Genomic DNA, 17164 nt, shown 5'->3' with positions numbered 1-17164 from the left:
ACTGGCAGAAGATGGGTGAGAAGTCGGCAGAAATGGTTAGAAGGAAGATGGAAAGGATGCTTGAGAGTTACCCAAGAACTAAACACTTGTTTTAACACTGAGCCCAATGTTAAAGTAGAGCTCACTTTATGACTATAAGAAAGCAACCAATTCATAGCCCATTCACACATCGTACTTCCTCCTGTTTGAGAGGTGATTCAGTCAGTCACTGATTTGGAATAGTTCAAGAGATCTATCCAATGTTAGCTAAGACTCAAATCAATCTCTTGTATTTCTGGATTCTTTTCCCTTATTTCGGAACTGGTTTTTGTTTTGTTGCAGCACAGGTCCTTCCAGATCTGTTATTGCTGTCTGTTCCCTTGTTTTGAACAAACCTTGTGCCCAGGAGGTGTGTACAAAAAAGATTTTCAGACATCATTTGTGATGTCATTGGAGAGAGTGTTCTCAACACAGCTTCTAACAATGGGTGTGGGGTGCCTCTCACCCTGTGCAAGAAATAAAGAACTAATAGCCCTAAGCTCCCGCTCCATTTCCTAAACCTTTCCTCCCATTGCCTTCCCATTTCATGGAGTTCTGGAGGGATTCCTTCCTTTCTCCATTGCCCATAAAAGAGCAGGGCTTGTGCATATTCCTTCCAAGGGGTGAGGACAGGGCAGAGAGTGGGGAGCGCATGAGAAGGGATAAGGGGGGGGGGAGGAGTTGGAGGAGGAACAGAGGGTGTGTGTTATATTTAAGGAAAAATTAAATCAAGCATGGAAGCTCTCTACTGCCATTTTGTAGTAGAAAATAATTATTATGGGGGGTGCAAGTAGCAAATGAAATTAAGAACATACAGAAGACTCAGTGGGAGGAAAATGGAGTGCAGAGAAGTAGTAAACAAATGCTTGGATGAGAAGAAGAGTGGAAGAGAGATAGCACACAAGGTTGCAATCTTCAATGCCTCTGTAATCCAGCTGCCTGTGTTCAGTGGTGTGCTGGCTGATTATACATTTCTCACATGTTCTACTATGCCAATACACAGTGAGGTCCTTTTTCAGTGAGAAAAACATTGTTTTGTTATCTCTCAATTTGCCTTCCTTGCTGCTCTCCTAGCATGTGAGAAATGACATTGGAAGGTAAATTGGGAAGCAGATGGCATGTTCCCACTGGAAAAGAGACTGACCACTTGCCCGGGGTCCTGTGAAACATGAACCTGCCCATTGGCTCCTAGTGGTGCAGAATGCAGTCCGAAAATACAATTCTTTTATCTGCTTTTAAGCTAAGAAAGTGTACAAGTTAAGAAAGGAGAAAAGGATAGGTGGAGACCTGAAGGCTAACCTGTGGCTAATTATAAAGTATTCTGAAACAGCTGAAGAATGCAAGATGCCCAATATAGCAGGCATGCCATTAATTTACTTTACAGCTACAACAATCATAAAACAATGGCTGGATAAATCTAGCTTGCATTGAGTTGGTATAAGAAGCAAAATTTCAAAGAGCTATTCTTGTCCAATGAAGGATCAGAATCTTACACTTATTGCACATATTTCTTTGTACAACACAATGGTCACAGTTCTGTTACTTCAAATAGCAAGCCTGGAGTTAGAAGGCAAAAACCATAGGGAATAGCTTTTGGCAAATATTATCTTAAATTCCTAAGTATACAAACTGCTTGATAGTGAAAGTGGTGAACTCTTCTTTACTGGAAATATTTTGGCAGAAGTTGATTGGACATCTCTCAAGGATATTGTGTCCTAAATGCTAGATCCTGAACTGCAGTGTCCCTTCCAATTCTACAGTTCTATGGTTTGTTTAAAATCATATTCTCCAGCTAAGCTTAACCATAAGCTATGTTTTATCTTGAAAGTGCAGTTAGAAATTTACTTGCAAATTGCAACTGTTCTACGTGTGATTTGCCATGAATTCACAGACAACTGACAAACTGCAGTTACATTAATTGTAAACATCCCACGGAAACATGAATGGACTTCTAAACTTAAAATAATAAGTGCCCAGATGGATGGGAAACAAAAGCAGATAAACAGTTCTAAATTGTGGGTTGTCTCTTGTACTGTATATCTGGAACTTGAACTATGGTATAAGTTACAAATTACTAATAGCAGAAACTGTGGTCATGTATCACAATTGAAACTAGCCAAAGTAACTTCTAGCAATGAGGTCTTATGATGCTATTGTTAAAAAAAAAAGCTAAGCATGAAATGACAGTACCATATGGGCTGATTTCCCCCCTTTTATAATAGGTTTCCTTTCTAAAGTATATAACATGTAGAGATTAATTTTGTGTCTCTTTTTAACTCTGCAAAACACTTTGATGTTTTAGTTTTGTACGCTCTGTCGCTGTTACTGGTAATTATTGATTAACATTAATTAATAATTAATCAATAGAAATATACAACATCATCTACTGTTGCCATTGAAACTAAATAATAGGCCCACAACACAAAAAAACTGTTTAAAACAGAATTTTAGAAAAAAAAACTTTTTCAATTTAAAATCAATGTGATTTTTAAAAAAATGTCTGAGTGTTAGACTGATCAAAGCACTTCCTTCTAAACTGGGGGTGGGAGTGGCTTTCTAAGGTGGCCATATGCCATTCATCCTAATTTCAGACACACTCAATTACATATGTATTTAAGCATTCTGTAAATCATATGTTAGAGATCAGGGTATTTAATGAAGTCATTCATCCACTTAATTACAACTGCTCTGATTATGATAGATAGCTGCAAAATAAAATTTCAAAAGCTATCCAAGACAGGATGGTTTTAGTTTGCTTCAATTATACAGTCTGGAATTATAGTTGGAAAACCAAGATGTATCTCAGGAAAATATAAACTAGAAAATTAGCTTTAAGGCATGTCCTCATGATAATCATAAACCATGAGAGTGAGTTTCACATGCACTGGTGAGGTCTAACTCACTAAATAGTCAAATAAACATTCTTAGGGGCTAAGAAAATTACTATTGAAAACAGGTGAAGTCATTGTTTGGAGCAAACAGCTTCAGGCCCCAATTCTATACCTGGGAGCAAGTCTAGATTAACTCAGTGGCACTTATTTCTGAGTTGATAGATGTGCACAGGAGTGCATGTATGCATTCTAGTGTAAGGCAATCCTGATTCAGAAGTAAGTCTCATTGAATTCTGTGTGTTATTGTGCTGAAAGTTTTATCTGCATATTTTTGACCACTCACATTTAATTGTATGGAAAAACAACTGTACCAGAAAAATGTTGAACGTGAGAAATTCCCATAGTTCCTATTCTGTGTTCTTGTATTTATCTCACATGGCTCATAATACGTGTGGTTCATTTCTTTGTGTACTCCTTTTTTTCCTGCAGCCTTTCCAGCTTCCCATGTTTCAGTTAATACCCAGGGTAAGATATCATGAGGAAATTCCTCTCCATGACAAAACATAATGAAGTAACTCTTCCCAAGCTTTGTTTCTTTTTCAGATCGGGCAAGCAAGGAGGCTGCAGTGATGAAGAGATTTCTAGCAGAAATCAGGTACAACATGTGGACTACCTTGCAATGACAAGGTGCTCTCAAGGACCTGGTCATAGTTAATTCAAGAGCACACTGAGTAACAAAGGAGCAGGCTTGAACTCCAGATGAATAACCATGTTACATGCAAATGTTTGTAATAAAAACCTGATGGTGGCTTCCCTGTAAAGAAGCTGCTATTAAGAAGACAAACTTCTGCTTCCTGAAATTATTCTCCCATAGGAAAAGCAGCCACTAAGCTTCCATGGTGCATCACGTGACGTTCTGCCACAAGCTGTTGGAGTATTAGAGCCTGTGCTATGTTTCTACACATATATTTTGTAACAACAAAAGGGGGGGGGGGAAGAGATATGTGGTCCTTGTACATAATCTACAGGCAAGGGTGGGTGATACCGAAGTTAAACCACAAGAAAAGTAATAACGGAAACTAGAGTTTGGTCTATACTGCCCCCCTTCTCTCTCTTTTGCCATTTCCCCTTCTGTCTCAGCACAGCTACTATTTTTTTTTGTGACAGATGAAGTCTACTGGCAAAAAAATAAATAAAAATAAATCCAGAGTGCCATCCTGCAAAGCAGCTTATTCTCACAGTGATTCCAGTGGCCAATGAACAACCTTCTCCACGATGACAGGCATGGGAGTTGGGGAGGAAATTCAGGTACTTACCCTGAATCTGGCTCTGAGGCTGAGGGTTAAAACCAGTGGTGTGGTTCAAGGACGTTCTTGGGTTAGGTGTGGGGGCTGGGTGGTGTGGGCTGACCCTTATGGCCGTGCGACGCAACTGCTCCAGTTCACTCAGACGTTCTGAAAAGGACAAACTCCCAGGCTTTGTCTGTTCATCTAGTTTCTGACGGTGTCCTATTATAGGAAGGGGGGAGGGGAAAGAAGATGATAAAATGCCTGATGGATGCAATCTATAACTACTCTCAGAAAGCTGATACCTTATTCTTGTTTGGTGTGCTACATGATGACCTTAGTCCAACTAAAAGCATTTCAAAGGAACTTGGAGCACAATTAAATTTCATTGGATTTGAGAAGATATCTTCACCACAGGCAGCAACAAATGTCTATGTACATGTATTTTCCGATACTCTGTTCTGTTATAGAGTCTGACAAGAAATACAGAATAACTCTGGGTCAAATTAGATGGGAAGATGAATAAGTATTCTCTCTTACTAACCCATTTGCTCTCCTACAATAGTATTTTCTCAAAGATACATCACTCAGCAATCAAACTTGCAAATTAAGCATGTGTTTATCTTCCAAAAGTCAATTCCAAAACAAAGCATGCTGAATACAGAATACAATGGTGAAGAAAGTAATATGATCTGACAAGCAGACCTATTTCATCACTTAATGAAGCATATCTGTATAACACACACCCTAAATATACCACTCAGCTTGACTGGCAGAGTAGTATTAGGATGCTGCCTAATACCACCTTAGAATATGTGCATAACTTGCCCAATATTTACTCATATTAATGAGCATACCCAGTGTGGCATAGTGGATAGAGTGATAGATGAGGACTTGGAGACCAGGGATGTAATCCTTGCTTGGCCATAGAAACTCACTGGGGGGATGGAATTGGTACAATGCTTCTTAAATATCTCACTTACCTTAGAAGCCCTATTAGGGTCACTATAAATCGTTTCCGACTTGATGGCACATAACTAATGGGCTGGAGATTTATGAAGTATTGGGCAGAAGTACCTCCTGCCATCTGTTTCCTGATGCCTTTTAAGTTGAGGTGGCAAGGACAAACATGGCACCTTTAAAAAAGAGGGCAATAACTTCTCTCCAAACTAAAGGAAGTCTGATCCGATAAAACAGTTCAGAGACAGGCGAAGTTACTTTTTTTATATACAACTCCCAGAATATTCACATAAGCACAGCTGTATTCTGGGAAGTATAGTTTAGTAGTAGTAGTAGTAGTAGTAGTAGTAGTAGTAATAATAGTAATAATAGTAATAATAGTAATAATAGTAATAATAGTAATAATAATAATAATAATAATAATAATAATAATAATAATAATAATAATAATAATAATAATAATAATAATAATAATAATAATAATAATAATAATAATAATAATAATAATAATAATAATAATATGGTTGTTGTGGGTTTTTCGGGCTCTTTGGCTGTGTTCAAAAGGTTGTTCTTCCTGATGTTTCGCCAGTCTCTGTGGCCAGCATCTTCAGAGGACTGGAGTAGGAACTCAGTCCATGCTCTGTTGCTGTTTGTTAAAACATCAAAACAGCATGGACTGAGTTCCTACTCCAGTCCTCTGAAGATGCCGGCCATAGAGACTGGCGAAACATCAGGAAGAGCAACCTTCAGAACACGGCCAAAGAGCCCGAAAAACCCACAACAACCATCAGATCCTGGCCATGAAAGCCTTGGAGAATACATAATAATAACTTTGTCTATCTACAAGACAGAACTAAAGTTCCTCAGAAATCCTACAGAAATCTTTTTGAAATCTCTATGCAATATCTGGGTTTGAAAGTCCTACATTTATATAGATATAAATTATTTACTTGTTTTATTTATAAGCCAACTTTCTCCAGATATGGAGACCCAAGGTGGTTCAGATATCCCCTAATTCAATACCCAATGGATGAGGAGCACTGTGGTAAACAAGAGCATTTTGGCTTGTCTTTTTGTGGTAATTAAACTTGTAATATAATTAGGTGCAATCCTCTGAACCTACAGCAACCATTTCTAGCCTTTTTTTAAAATCATGGCTATAATCACAATAAGAAAGAAATATAGTCCAAATCTTTTGTATAATAATTGAACTCTTCTCCATTTCTTGTTTCCCTCTCAACTAATTTCTTTGCTTAGAGCAAGTAGGAGAATTGACTGCATTTCTAGGGTCAGATATTCACTTTAATTTGTTGTTGTTGTCGTTGTTGTTGCTGCTATGTACTGCCAAGTAGGAACCAGCTTACAATTACCGTAATAGGAATTCCAAGGCACGTGAGACATTTATGGAATGACTTTACCATTTCCACTCCCCCAGTGAATTTCCATGGCTGAGCAGGGATTTCAACCCAGGCCTCCTGAGTACTAATTCTTCACTCTACACAACTCGTTGGTGCCTCAGTTTCTCTTCTTTTCAATTTATTTTTAGCCCTACAAAATTCCCTAAGCTTCTGAACAGTTAGAAAGTGTTCCTTACGGATCAAGCTTCCTTTTGGGGTGAAATTCCCTGCAGGTTCCTTAAGAAATTCTGGAACAAGGAGGAGTTTTTGTCCAAAGACACCACAAAGGTTGCTACTGGTAAAGTTAAGGGTGAAACTGTATGTTACATGTCAAGCTGAACTCTCTGTAATATATAGTTTGTTTCCATGTCACTGAAAAGCTACTACAATTTTTTGTCCTTGGAGTTTTAAATCAAATCTCAACACATAATTGTCATTTATTTTTATATATGAGACTGGCCAACAAATGAATGGACAATCTTTTCTTCAAAATTAAGCTTGTCTCTTGCTCCACAAAACATCCTTTCAACATTTTCATGACAGTATGAGCTTTAAAAGAAAATCTAAGGGAAAACACACTTTTAAAAGTACTGTCTGGTAGTTGGAATTAAATTTTATAGCTTGTGCTGAGGTTCCAAATATGAGCAACTTGTCTCTCCTTTGTTCTGTCAGACCTATTGGCACAGATGACTGTGTCTCTCTGATTCCATACTGTGCTATAAATTATCACAGGAATGAAAGGGGTAAAGCATAGGATCTAGAAGTATTGTAAAGGCCTATGGCCATAAACAATAACATTTTGACTAAGGATCTAGAAGTGATTTTATCATTACACCCATTAGCCCACCCCATTCCTCTCCTGCTCCTGTTTAAAAAAGTGACAGAGACTTTCATCTGATACTTTTGTACTTCAAATGCAAAAGTCTTCCTTTCATTTGTCAGTAATGCAAATCTGAATTTGGATTCAAGACACTTGACTTGAATGCAAGCACTCAAAGGTCATGCAAGCTGCATACAAATGTAAACTGTCTTCAGCATGGTGATTTTTTCAGTATCACAGCCTGAACAGCCTGGGGCCAGCCTTCAGAGTCCAGAATGAGGACCACTAATTAAACTAATAAATAAGGGCCACTAATCTACCAACTAAATACAAAGCAATTTGTGCCTTTAATTTAGCATATTCCATGCAATATTTTCCTTCCATGATTTTCACATGGCTTTGAAAATTATTCTTTTCCGACAAAGTAATTAGTCTGAAATTTGTACTGGAATTTGTAAAGCACATGCACTGAAATTTGTAAAGGAACTTACAGGTCATTACATGAACCCGCTAATGAACATTGTTATCTCAGTGATGCCAGGACTTTTGTCAAGCCTTTCAAAGTCAGATTAGACCTGATTCAGATGTGTCTTATCATGATTTGTCCATACGTATATATCACTATTAACATATATCCTGCATGCAGCTAAGCACAGATAATGAGCACATGTGCTGGTCGACTTTTGCTGTACATATACAGTACAGGGATATAGTGCAAAGCGTGCTGCCTATATACAGTACCACCCCATAGTGTTTCAAGCACTCTCTGGGCGATTTACAAGTTAATTATGCAGGCTATGCATTGCCCACCCAGCAAGCTGGGTACTCATTTTACTGACCTCAGAAGGATAGAAGACTGAGTCAACCTTGAGCCGCTACCTGGGATTGAACCCCAGGTCGTGAGCACAGTTTTGGCAGTACAGCAGTTTAACCACTGTGCCACAAGGCTCTTGATATAGTGCATGGCTACTGCTCATAAGTCTGTACATACAGTTTTTTAAAAAGCAGATTTCTGACCATTATCACACACGAAAACTGACATGTTATTTTCACCATGGAATTCACATCTCTGAAGGAATATGTGTTTCATGATGCGTTTAACCATTGTAAATGACAGACTGCAGCTCTGGCAGATACAAATTGTCCTTTATCCACTATGATATAGTTTCTTTAACAATCATTGGATAAAATGAATTTTAATGTGAGAAAAGACCCTGTTCAATCATATGAACTTGAAAAATAATATGTAGATGCTGTATCAGTATCAGTCTTTGGTAACAATTTTGGAACCAAGTACAGTAGTATCAACATGTAACTAGTAACCTAGACTAGGGTGGAGGAGATAGATGTGAGTTGAATGAAAATAAAACAAAATACTTATTTGGCCCCACATTCACTGAAAACACTGTTGTTCAAAGACTATACAATAGTGAAGCAAGTGTGCAAAAATTAATCCATTGAGAAGACACTTAAAGTCCTATCTGAGAGAAATGAGGAGAGAGAACTATATGTCTCTGGGAAGGATATTTGTTATTTATAGCATGTATTTCATATATCACTTCTCTGTCCACCAGAGCCCTCAAAGCAATGTACACTATAACCACAATAAAATAAAATAAAACTTTGGAAGAATAAAAGTCCCAGTGAAACAACATCCGCTCTATGGTCAGCTGAAAACCCACTGGAGATGAAGATGCCCTGACTTTCTATTGGGGGGGGGAATTCCACACCGGAAGTGATAATATAGAAAAGGCCTTGTCCTTGTCCTTTTCCACCTACTCTAGCTTCTCAGGATCTTGGAATATACACCATCATTCCATTATGAGGAGACTCATATGAGAGAGGTAGTACAGTATTCATATTCTAGCTCCAAGCCATTCAGAGATTCATGAGTCAAGACCAGTACCTTCAATTGGGATGGGAAACAATTTGTCTTCCTCTCTGACATTACATTAAATATATTACTAAGTCTGCAAGGGAAGATTTTCTTAGTATTTGGAGAAAAGGCACCTGCCGATAGGCATTAAGCCCTTTTTTCTTTGCATAGCTGGTGACTCTGAAGTGCCTTTTTCCTTCTTGTCTTGCATAAAAGGCCTGCGAGCATCCCCTGCACTTGATGGAATACAGGGTTTACCAACACATTGACACAGTTCATCTTGGAAAGGGCATAGTTCCTTGCAGACAACTATATGACTTTTTTTTGGACTTTCCTTCCTGGTGATTTTTCTGTCTCATCATTATTCACATACATTTGTTCCAGATATCACTCTCAATCCTCCTCTTGAAAGACTGATGGAGAATGTGAAAACTTCACAAGGGGGTTGCATCTATTCTGTGTTTTATGGACTTTGTTGACACAATGGCTGGAATCCTATTGTACAGCTGGTTTGGCAAATGTTCAAGAATCCCAGTGGGGATTCTTTTATTGCCAGCTGGAAGCAAATGAATATTATGCCATTTGCCTTGCAGCTGCATAAAAAAGCAACAGGATTTCAGCCACTTAAACAGTGTGTTAGGGTGAGAATCCTGTGCCAGAAATGAACCCAGAATGCTTTCAGACATGCAAGTATTGGTATGTGCATTTCTTTGAAGGAACGTGCAAATACTTCAACAATCTACAATACCACATGTACAGTTAGCAGGATGGAACTGACTTCTGCATGAAAAGTGAATTTCAGGTATACAGCTCAATTGCCTTCACACAGGTTTCCTGTGCAAACTACTAACAACAGGTCTTCCTGATCCAGAAGCCTATTGCTATGTGCAAATAGACTCTCCAGATCATGCATGGCCTTTGATGCCAATCATTATGATGGACTTGGGGCTGGGGAATTTCTTCAGAAATAAGATATCCATTTCATTTCCAACCTGTCTCTGTTGAATTAAAAATAGTTTCTAACTAAACTGATGTAGAACCAACAGGCACCCAACCAATGAAAAGGACCTCTATTTCATTGCTCATGTATGCCCTGAGTCATCAAAACTTTGCTTAACAAATGGGGTGGTGGAAGGAAAAGTAGATTTTCCCTTGCTTGAATGTTTACCCTTGTAACATGAATAAAAATAACTCTCTTGTAATAAAACTAGTAATGACTTTCTTCTCCCCCCACTCCCCCCCTTTTTTTTTGCTTTGAGCATCTTTGCATTTCAAGAGGGGACTGGCTCAAACATTTCTCCTTCAACTTACTAACAGTCTCTCCATTGTGCCAACACTTTGTTACACACAAGTAGGGTCTCAAGTTCAATTCATTGCAAACTGTGGTGTCCTTAATGGTTTTGCTTAGTCTTATGTATGCTATGCTGTTTGCTTCCTTTTTCTCTGCAGCTGCAACAAGATATAGTAAGCTACTGTATAGAGTCCTGAAAGCAGAATGTCTGAGAAGTTTCCAAACTGCACACAGGCAAGTTATTCTTCCCCTTGTTTTCTTTGGCTTCTTGTGAACAGCAGAGAATGAGGCAAATGGTATTAACTTTCAACAGTGAAGTGGTGTGGTCAACCAAAATTCTCAGTGGCTGGGTTGAAAAGATAGGGTCAGCAGGTAACAAAGACCAGGCCAGAATGCCACATGCAGGGGTAGATGGGATGGGATGGGATAGGCCTTGTGATGTTCTAGTTAGCTGGTATTAGTACTGTAGATTTAATTGCAAAAACATCAATCTCATTCCTTGTAACCAATTTGTGTCAGAAGCCAGGTGAGATAACACCGTCTGAGCTATATTGAAATGACCGTAGGTGACCTACAAAGCTGTTTGCAGCCTGGTAATATAAGTAAAAGAGAATCTCCACTTTTTACCGCAAAGTCTATGGATACTTAGGAAAGATCTCTTAAGCACACTATCCAGGGCATGGGCTGCACAACTCCAGCAGGTCTGGGGACCAATTTTATGTCTCTGGGCTCCTCTAAGGGCCACATGGACCACCAAAAATGCAAAGCAAAGCAAAACCTTGGAAAAAAATAATAATCTGAAAGTTCCTTTCCCAAAGTCCCAGTGTTAAGAGACATAAGCATATATGTTACCATGTGGGGTGGAAAATATATTCAAAAGGTGAACCACTGTTCCTGCACAGCACAGCAATCCATTCTTTCTAACTGGGAAAGCCATTTTGATGGTGGGTGGGGACTCTGATGACCATATGTGATGCCACTTTGCCCACTCCTGACCTAAGGCCATGTCAGTCGTGCAATGGCATGCAGAAATACGTTGTTGGTGGCTGTCCCTCAACTTAGAATTACACTGGAGAAAAAGTAAAGGAGATAATGCTTATTCTTGAATTTATTAGGATTAGTAAAATTGTCACAAGAGTCTGCAGAATTTTGGGACTTTTCCATTTCTTTTTAACCATCTACCTTGACTAAGAGCTCTGCAGAATTCAGAAGTGTGCATACTTTTGTGGCAGTTTTGTTGACCCTAACAATGATGCTGTGCTACTTTGAGTTTTATTTTTCTAGAACCTCTGGAAATTTTAAGCCTGGGCATCTTCCAGAACTAATGTAAAACCTTTATGCATTCATTCCATTCCATTCAAGTTGCTTTAAAGACTAGAGATAGGGAGATTTTAAAAACTGTGTAACCATTCATTCCTTGGTGGATTAGAGAAATAAGGGTACCCAGATCCAGAATCCAAATTATAAAGTGATGATATTACCCTTTTATTAATAATCTTGTGACAAAATGAAACTCAACTTCTCAGGCTGGTATGATGTCAAAAAGAGAGAAATAGAAGCCTGCCTCTGTCCAGAAGACTTTCTGTTCTGCTTTATATTCTAAAAACTGCAGTGAATCGCTTTACTGGAGACAGACCTGGGTGAAGGCTAGTTTTTGTATTTTCAAAAATAGGGAAATCAGACACCCTTTCTTCCTTTCCACCAAATGGCAGAGAAATCTGTATCTATCAGGGAATATAATGGATGTCACTCTTCAGAACTACTAAGCAAAACCTTAAGCCATTCATGCTTCTTCTTCTTGCAGAGAACTGTGCCCTACACTAAATCGGCAAACCATCAGCGTGGAAAATTTCTGTGTAACTATGCCTTCTTTCAATATAGGGCCACAGGACCCTGTGCATTGCATTACATTTGAACAATTAAATAAATGACTGTGCATACATATAGGAAACATACATTTTCATCTATTAACTGGGGCTCTTGCCATTTCTCTTCCCAAAGCCCAATGGTGCCACTATTTATTTATTTATTTATTTATTTATTTATTTATTTATTTATTTATTTATTTATTTATTTATTTATTCATTTATTCATTCATTTATTCATTTATTTATTCATTTATTCATTCATTTATTCATTCATTCATTCATTTATTCATTCATGTATTCATTTATTCATTTATTCATTTAACTAAACAGATGAGCAACCAGATCTTATGAAAATCACAATGAACAACTTCCCATGTCTATTGATTACTCTAAACAGAATTAATAAGTAAAAGCCAAAAGCATGATGGAGGAGTAGAAATCTCTCTTTTTGGAACCCTTTCTCTTTGCTTTAGAGAAGCACAAGTCTTAGCACCTGCACAAAGGATAAAGAGAAAGCAGCATACTGAGAATGAAAAACTGTCTATAAAATGAAACAAAAAGTCTATCCGCTCTTACAACAGCCCAATTTTCATAACCTTATACAGTGGTGCCTCGCATAGCGAGGTTAATCCGTTCCGGATTAACCTTCGCTATGTGAAAACATCGCTGTATGGATCAAAAAAAGCCACGGTCAAAAACTCACCATACAGCGATGTTTTCTGGGTCCGGCAGCCATTTTCGCGCCCTCGGTAAGCGAGGGGAGGGCGCGAAAACGCTGCGCGCGGCCATTTCGGCTGTAGCAAGACCGCGGATCAGCTGTTCGGCGGGTCAACAATGGCCGCCGGAACAGCCAAAATGGCTGCGCACAGCGTTTTTGCGCCCTCCCCTCGCTTACCAAGGGCGCGAAAACGCTGCCCGCGGCCATTTCGGCTGTTACGGCGGCCATTTTGGACCCGCCGAACAGCTGATCCGTGGGTCGCAAAGCGAAGGTCGGTAAGCGAAACACTTACCGATCTTCGCTATGCGAATTTCGGCCATAGGGGACGACGCGATGCCTTCGCATTAGCGATCCCGGAAAAGGGATCGCTATGCGAATTCATCGCTATACGAGGCGCTCGTAAAGCGAGGCACCACTGTACCTTCTCTTGTCTCTTACTATTTACAACCACAAAGTTTCTTGGTCTCCAGTTTTCAACGTTCTTGCATCTTTTCATTTGAGCCCACCTGTTTACTTATAACCAGACACCAAGGCAAGCAGTGATGACAGACAGAAACTCTTTCTGCTCTGAGCTGCTACAGCAGCCAACTTGAAATCGGGGTGGGGAGCAGATGTACATGACATTTTAGCAGGGGGGGGGGAAGCTGCAAATGTATTCCTTTGCTCAATTTCACAACTTATATGAACAGTATTAAAAACATTGTATTTCTGATTTACACGCCATGTAGTTTCTGTAATTTTAAAATGTCATGCCTTCTCTTTTCCTGAGTTTCTTAACAAATATTTAGGAAGGAAAAAGTCTGTTATTGAACCCACCCACCCCCTTAAAATGAACATGATAAACTGACTTAGATCATAACCAAATATCTGATAATACTTAATGTGTGTGCACAAACTATTAATCTAAACTTTAAAGAACAGGCTGGTGATCATAGTCTGTGCAAACTGGAAAACAATTAAATAACAGCCATTCTTCTTATCAATAAATTATCCAAGATGTCAACTGTTTGGAACAGTGTTTATGCAATTTACTTGTTGAATTGTTCACTGAGCCTCCTGAGCTACTGAAGTTGCATTCACTGGAAAAGCATGTAAGGGGGTAGTGGGAGAATCCACAATTGGAGATGATAGTTAAATCAGATCATTACTCTACTATAACTATAATTTGTAAAGCAAATCAGTCCTTCCAAATGAGGAAGAGAAGATGGGTCCATATCTATTGTACCTTTGCATTCATACAACTCTTGCTTATAGAGCAACAGGATTCTACCCTCCCTTCCCATTATGTTTGGACCCATTCTTTGCATTACAAAAAAGAAACACTGTGAAAGTGGAGATTGGATAGTGGGAGACAGTCAAAATAAGGTGGGCTTCAACTGTTACTCAAATAACAAATTCAATCAATCAATCAATCAATCAATCAATCAGCCAGCCAGCCAGCCAGCCAGCCAGCCAGCCAACCAACCAACCAATCAAATAAACACAGTGAGCTTCTAAAATTTTCCACTCTAATATGGTTTAATGTTATGACTTTTTAAATTGTGTTTTAATGTTATAATCTATTATGCCTTTTCTGCGACTATTGTTGATGTTGTTGTTGTTGCTAATAATTAGTCCTTAAGAAGAACAATAATTCAAATAATGCAACTTGGTGGGCAAGGATCAAGGATTTTAGGATTCTTTGGGAATTTCCTTGTGCTTTTACTTAAGGGCAACATTAGAATTATGTCTTCCTTTTGGCTTTTGCTGTGAATTCCATTAAATGGAATACTAAATGTCATTAAATGAAATTAACTCCAAATTTGGTTATCCTTCCACCTAATACTATACTAAATAGGGTCAAAAAGTTTCCTGGTGTATGCCTCTGTCTTGTTGCTTTGACTTTTATTGTCTTCTATTCTTCCAAGAGTATGGAGTATAGTTTTGTTTTTTTTTTTGAAAAGGCGAAGTATAATAAATAAGCAGAATGGATTTGGAACTCAATAATCATAACTTGCAGAGATCTCCTTCCCATGAGTGTTTGTTTATTTGAACTCACCATTTTGACTTCTCTCAAACTGCAAGCTTCTGCCAAATGTGAGAGGGGAATAAAAGAAGAAAACCACAGGCCTCAAGTAACCAGAAGATGTTTCAATGCAAATATGACCATTCTACACTGACTTAATTATTACCTTGGGCAATAAGAAGAGAAGATATTGCACAAGCCCAGCATTAGGGTGTCTTGGGGTGGGGTAGGGGAGGTCCTTCTCCTCCAAATACTATGCATGTGCACATTTTCTGCATCTATCCCTGGAGATACCATTTATTATTTACTCATTCTTAATTGTTAAGAATGAAAAAATTGGCAGGCATGACTGTGAAAATCTGTGCCTCAGAGGAATACATTCCATCCGTCTACTTGAAGTGCTGCCTTCAACAATTACTGTTTTCTTAGGCTGGAAACTCACATGAGATATAGGAAACTGCATACAAGAGCAACGGCTTGTTGTTCAATCTTCATTTCTGTTCTACTTGCCAGCTTTTGGGGGAGGCGGGAAAGAAGGTCTGAACAGGGCTGTTTTGTTTCTAAAATTAAAATTCTTATGAGTAGCTGAAAGTCAAAGTGAGCAGAAAATGCTGAATAATAGGCATGGTGCCTTGTAGGCAGCCCATAGCCTCCAATTTTTGCATATACTATAGTATTCTCTTCAAGTGAAAAACATTTCGGATCTTTTTTAAAAAAAATTGCAATCAATATATATATATATATATATATTGCAATCAATATATATATATATTGCAATCAATATATATATATATATATATATATATATATATATATATATATATATAGTGATCAATACGTATATATAAGAACATTAGAAGAACCCTGCTGGATCAGCCCAAGGGCCCACCTGGTCCAGCTTCCTGTAACACACTAATGCCTCTGGGACCACACAGAACAACTAGATACCTGTCTGCTGATACCCCTCCCCTACATCTGGCATTTTGAGGTACCTTCCTTCTCAGCCTGGAGATTATACATCCCCCTCATGGCTTGTAACCTGTGATGGACTTTTCCTCCAGAAATCTGTCCAATCCCCTTTTAAAGGCATACAGGCCAGGTGACATCACCACTTCCTGTGGCAAGGAGTTCCACAAGCAATATGCTGGGTAAAGAATTTTTTTTAACAAACCTCTATATCATGGGTTCCCAACCTGGTCGTTGAGATTCCCATAGAGGACACAAAGTATTTTCAGGGGAAGGGGTCATTGCAGTTATTTTAGACTGCAGGCATGGCAGGGAGCAGCTGGCAGTGGCATCAAAGGCTCTCTCTTGGGGCTGATTTTCTTCTCCATGGGAACAAAAAAGCATAAAGCAACACATGCTGCTTATATACCGCCCCATAGCACTTCAAGCACTCTCTGGGCGGTTTACAAGTTAATTATGCAGGCTACACATTGCCCCCCCCCGCAAGCTGGGTACTCATTTTACTGACCTTGGAAGGATAGAAGGCTGAGTCAACCTTGAGCCAGCTACCTGGGATTGAACCCCAGGTTGTGAGCACAGTTTTGGCTGCAGTACAGCGGTTTAACCACTGCGCCACGAGACTCAGCAGCAAAGCACAAAGCAGAAATGGCAGCCATGGCTGCCCACCAGAGAAGGAGGAGATGGCAACATCTGGTCAAAGGCTCACAAGAGGCAACTAGGCAGGACTTTGCTGTGGCTTGTTGTGCATGGCAGAAACTGAGCTCTGCCTTGCTAACTGTGGAGGAGGAGCTGCCTGGCAGAGTCCTTTTTACACAAATGTGATGGGGAATCATAGGTTACTTGGCTATTATAAAAGGGGATTACAACTTAAAAAGGGTTGGGAAACATTGCGCTATACAGATTAACCATCCAAGCCTAGAGATATCTACTATAAAGTACTTGCCATAGTTTTATTCATATTTGCAAGTTACTCCTAGGTAAATATGAATAGACCTATATAGCCTCAGGTGGTCCGGGAGGCAGCAGAAGACAGGAGGGCCTGGAGTGTTCTGGTCCATGGGGTCATGAAGAGTCGGACACGACTTAACAACTAAACAACAACAACAACATAGCCTCAGTTAATGTGAT

General features: G+C 39.0%; 1 protein-coding gene across 3 annotated transcripts in view; it reads right to left on the bottom strand.

Annotated features, from left to right (window-relative positions):
* The window catches only part of RUNX1 (RUNX family transcription factor 1), a 210101-nt gene that overhangs the window by 51416 nt on the left and 141521 nt on the right, over positions 1–17164 (bottom strand). For 2 of the 3 annotated variants that reach the window (XM_020789339.3, XM_072994110.2), the window contains one exon: positions 4166–4357. The exons of the other annotated variant lie outside the window; for it this stretch is intronic. In XM_020789339.3, coding sequence (XP_020644998.1) covers positions 4166–4357 — 192 coding nt within the window. The remainder of the gene's footprint in view (positions 1–4165; positions 4358–17164) is intronic. 3 annotated transcript variants of the gene reach the window in all.

This window comes from Pogona vitticeps, chromosome 3, assembly GCF_051106095.1.
Source record: "Pogona vitticeps strain Pit_001003342236 chromosome 3, PviZW2.1, whole genome shotgun sequence".
NCBI lineage: Eukaryota > Metazoa > Chordata > Lepidosauria > Squamata > Agamidae > Pogona > Pogona vitticeps.
The sequence above is the reverse complement of the archived record's forward strand: the minus strand, read 5'-3'. Positions and strand labels throughout refer to the sequence as shown.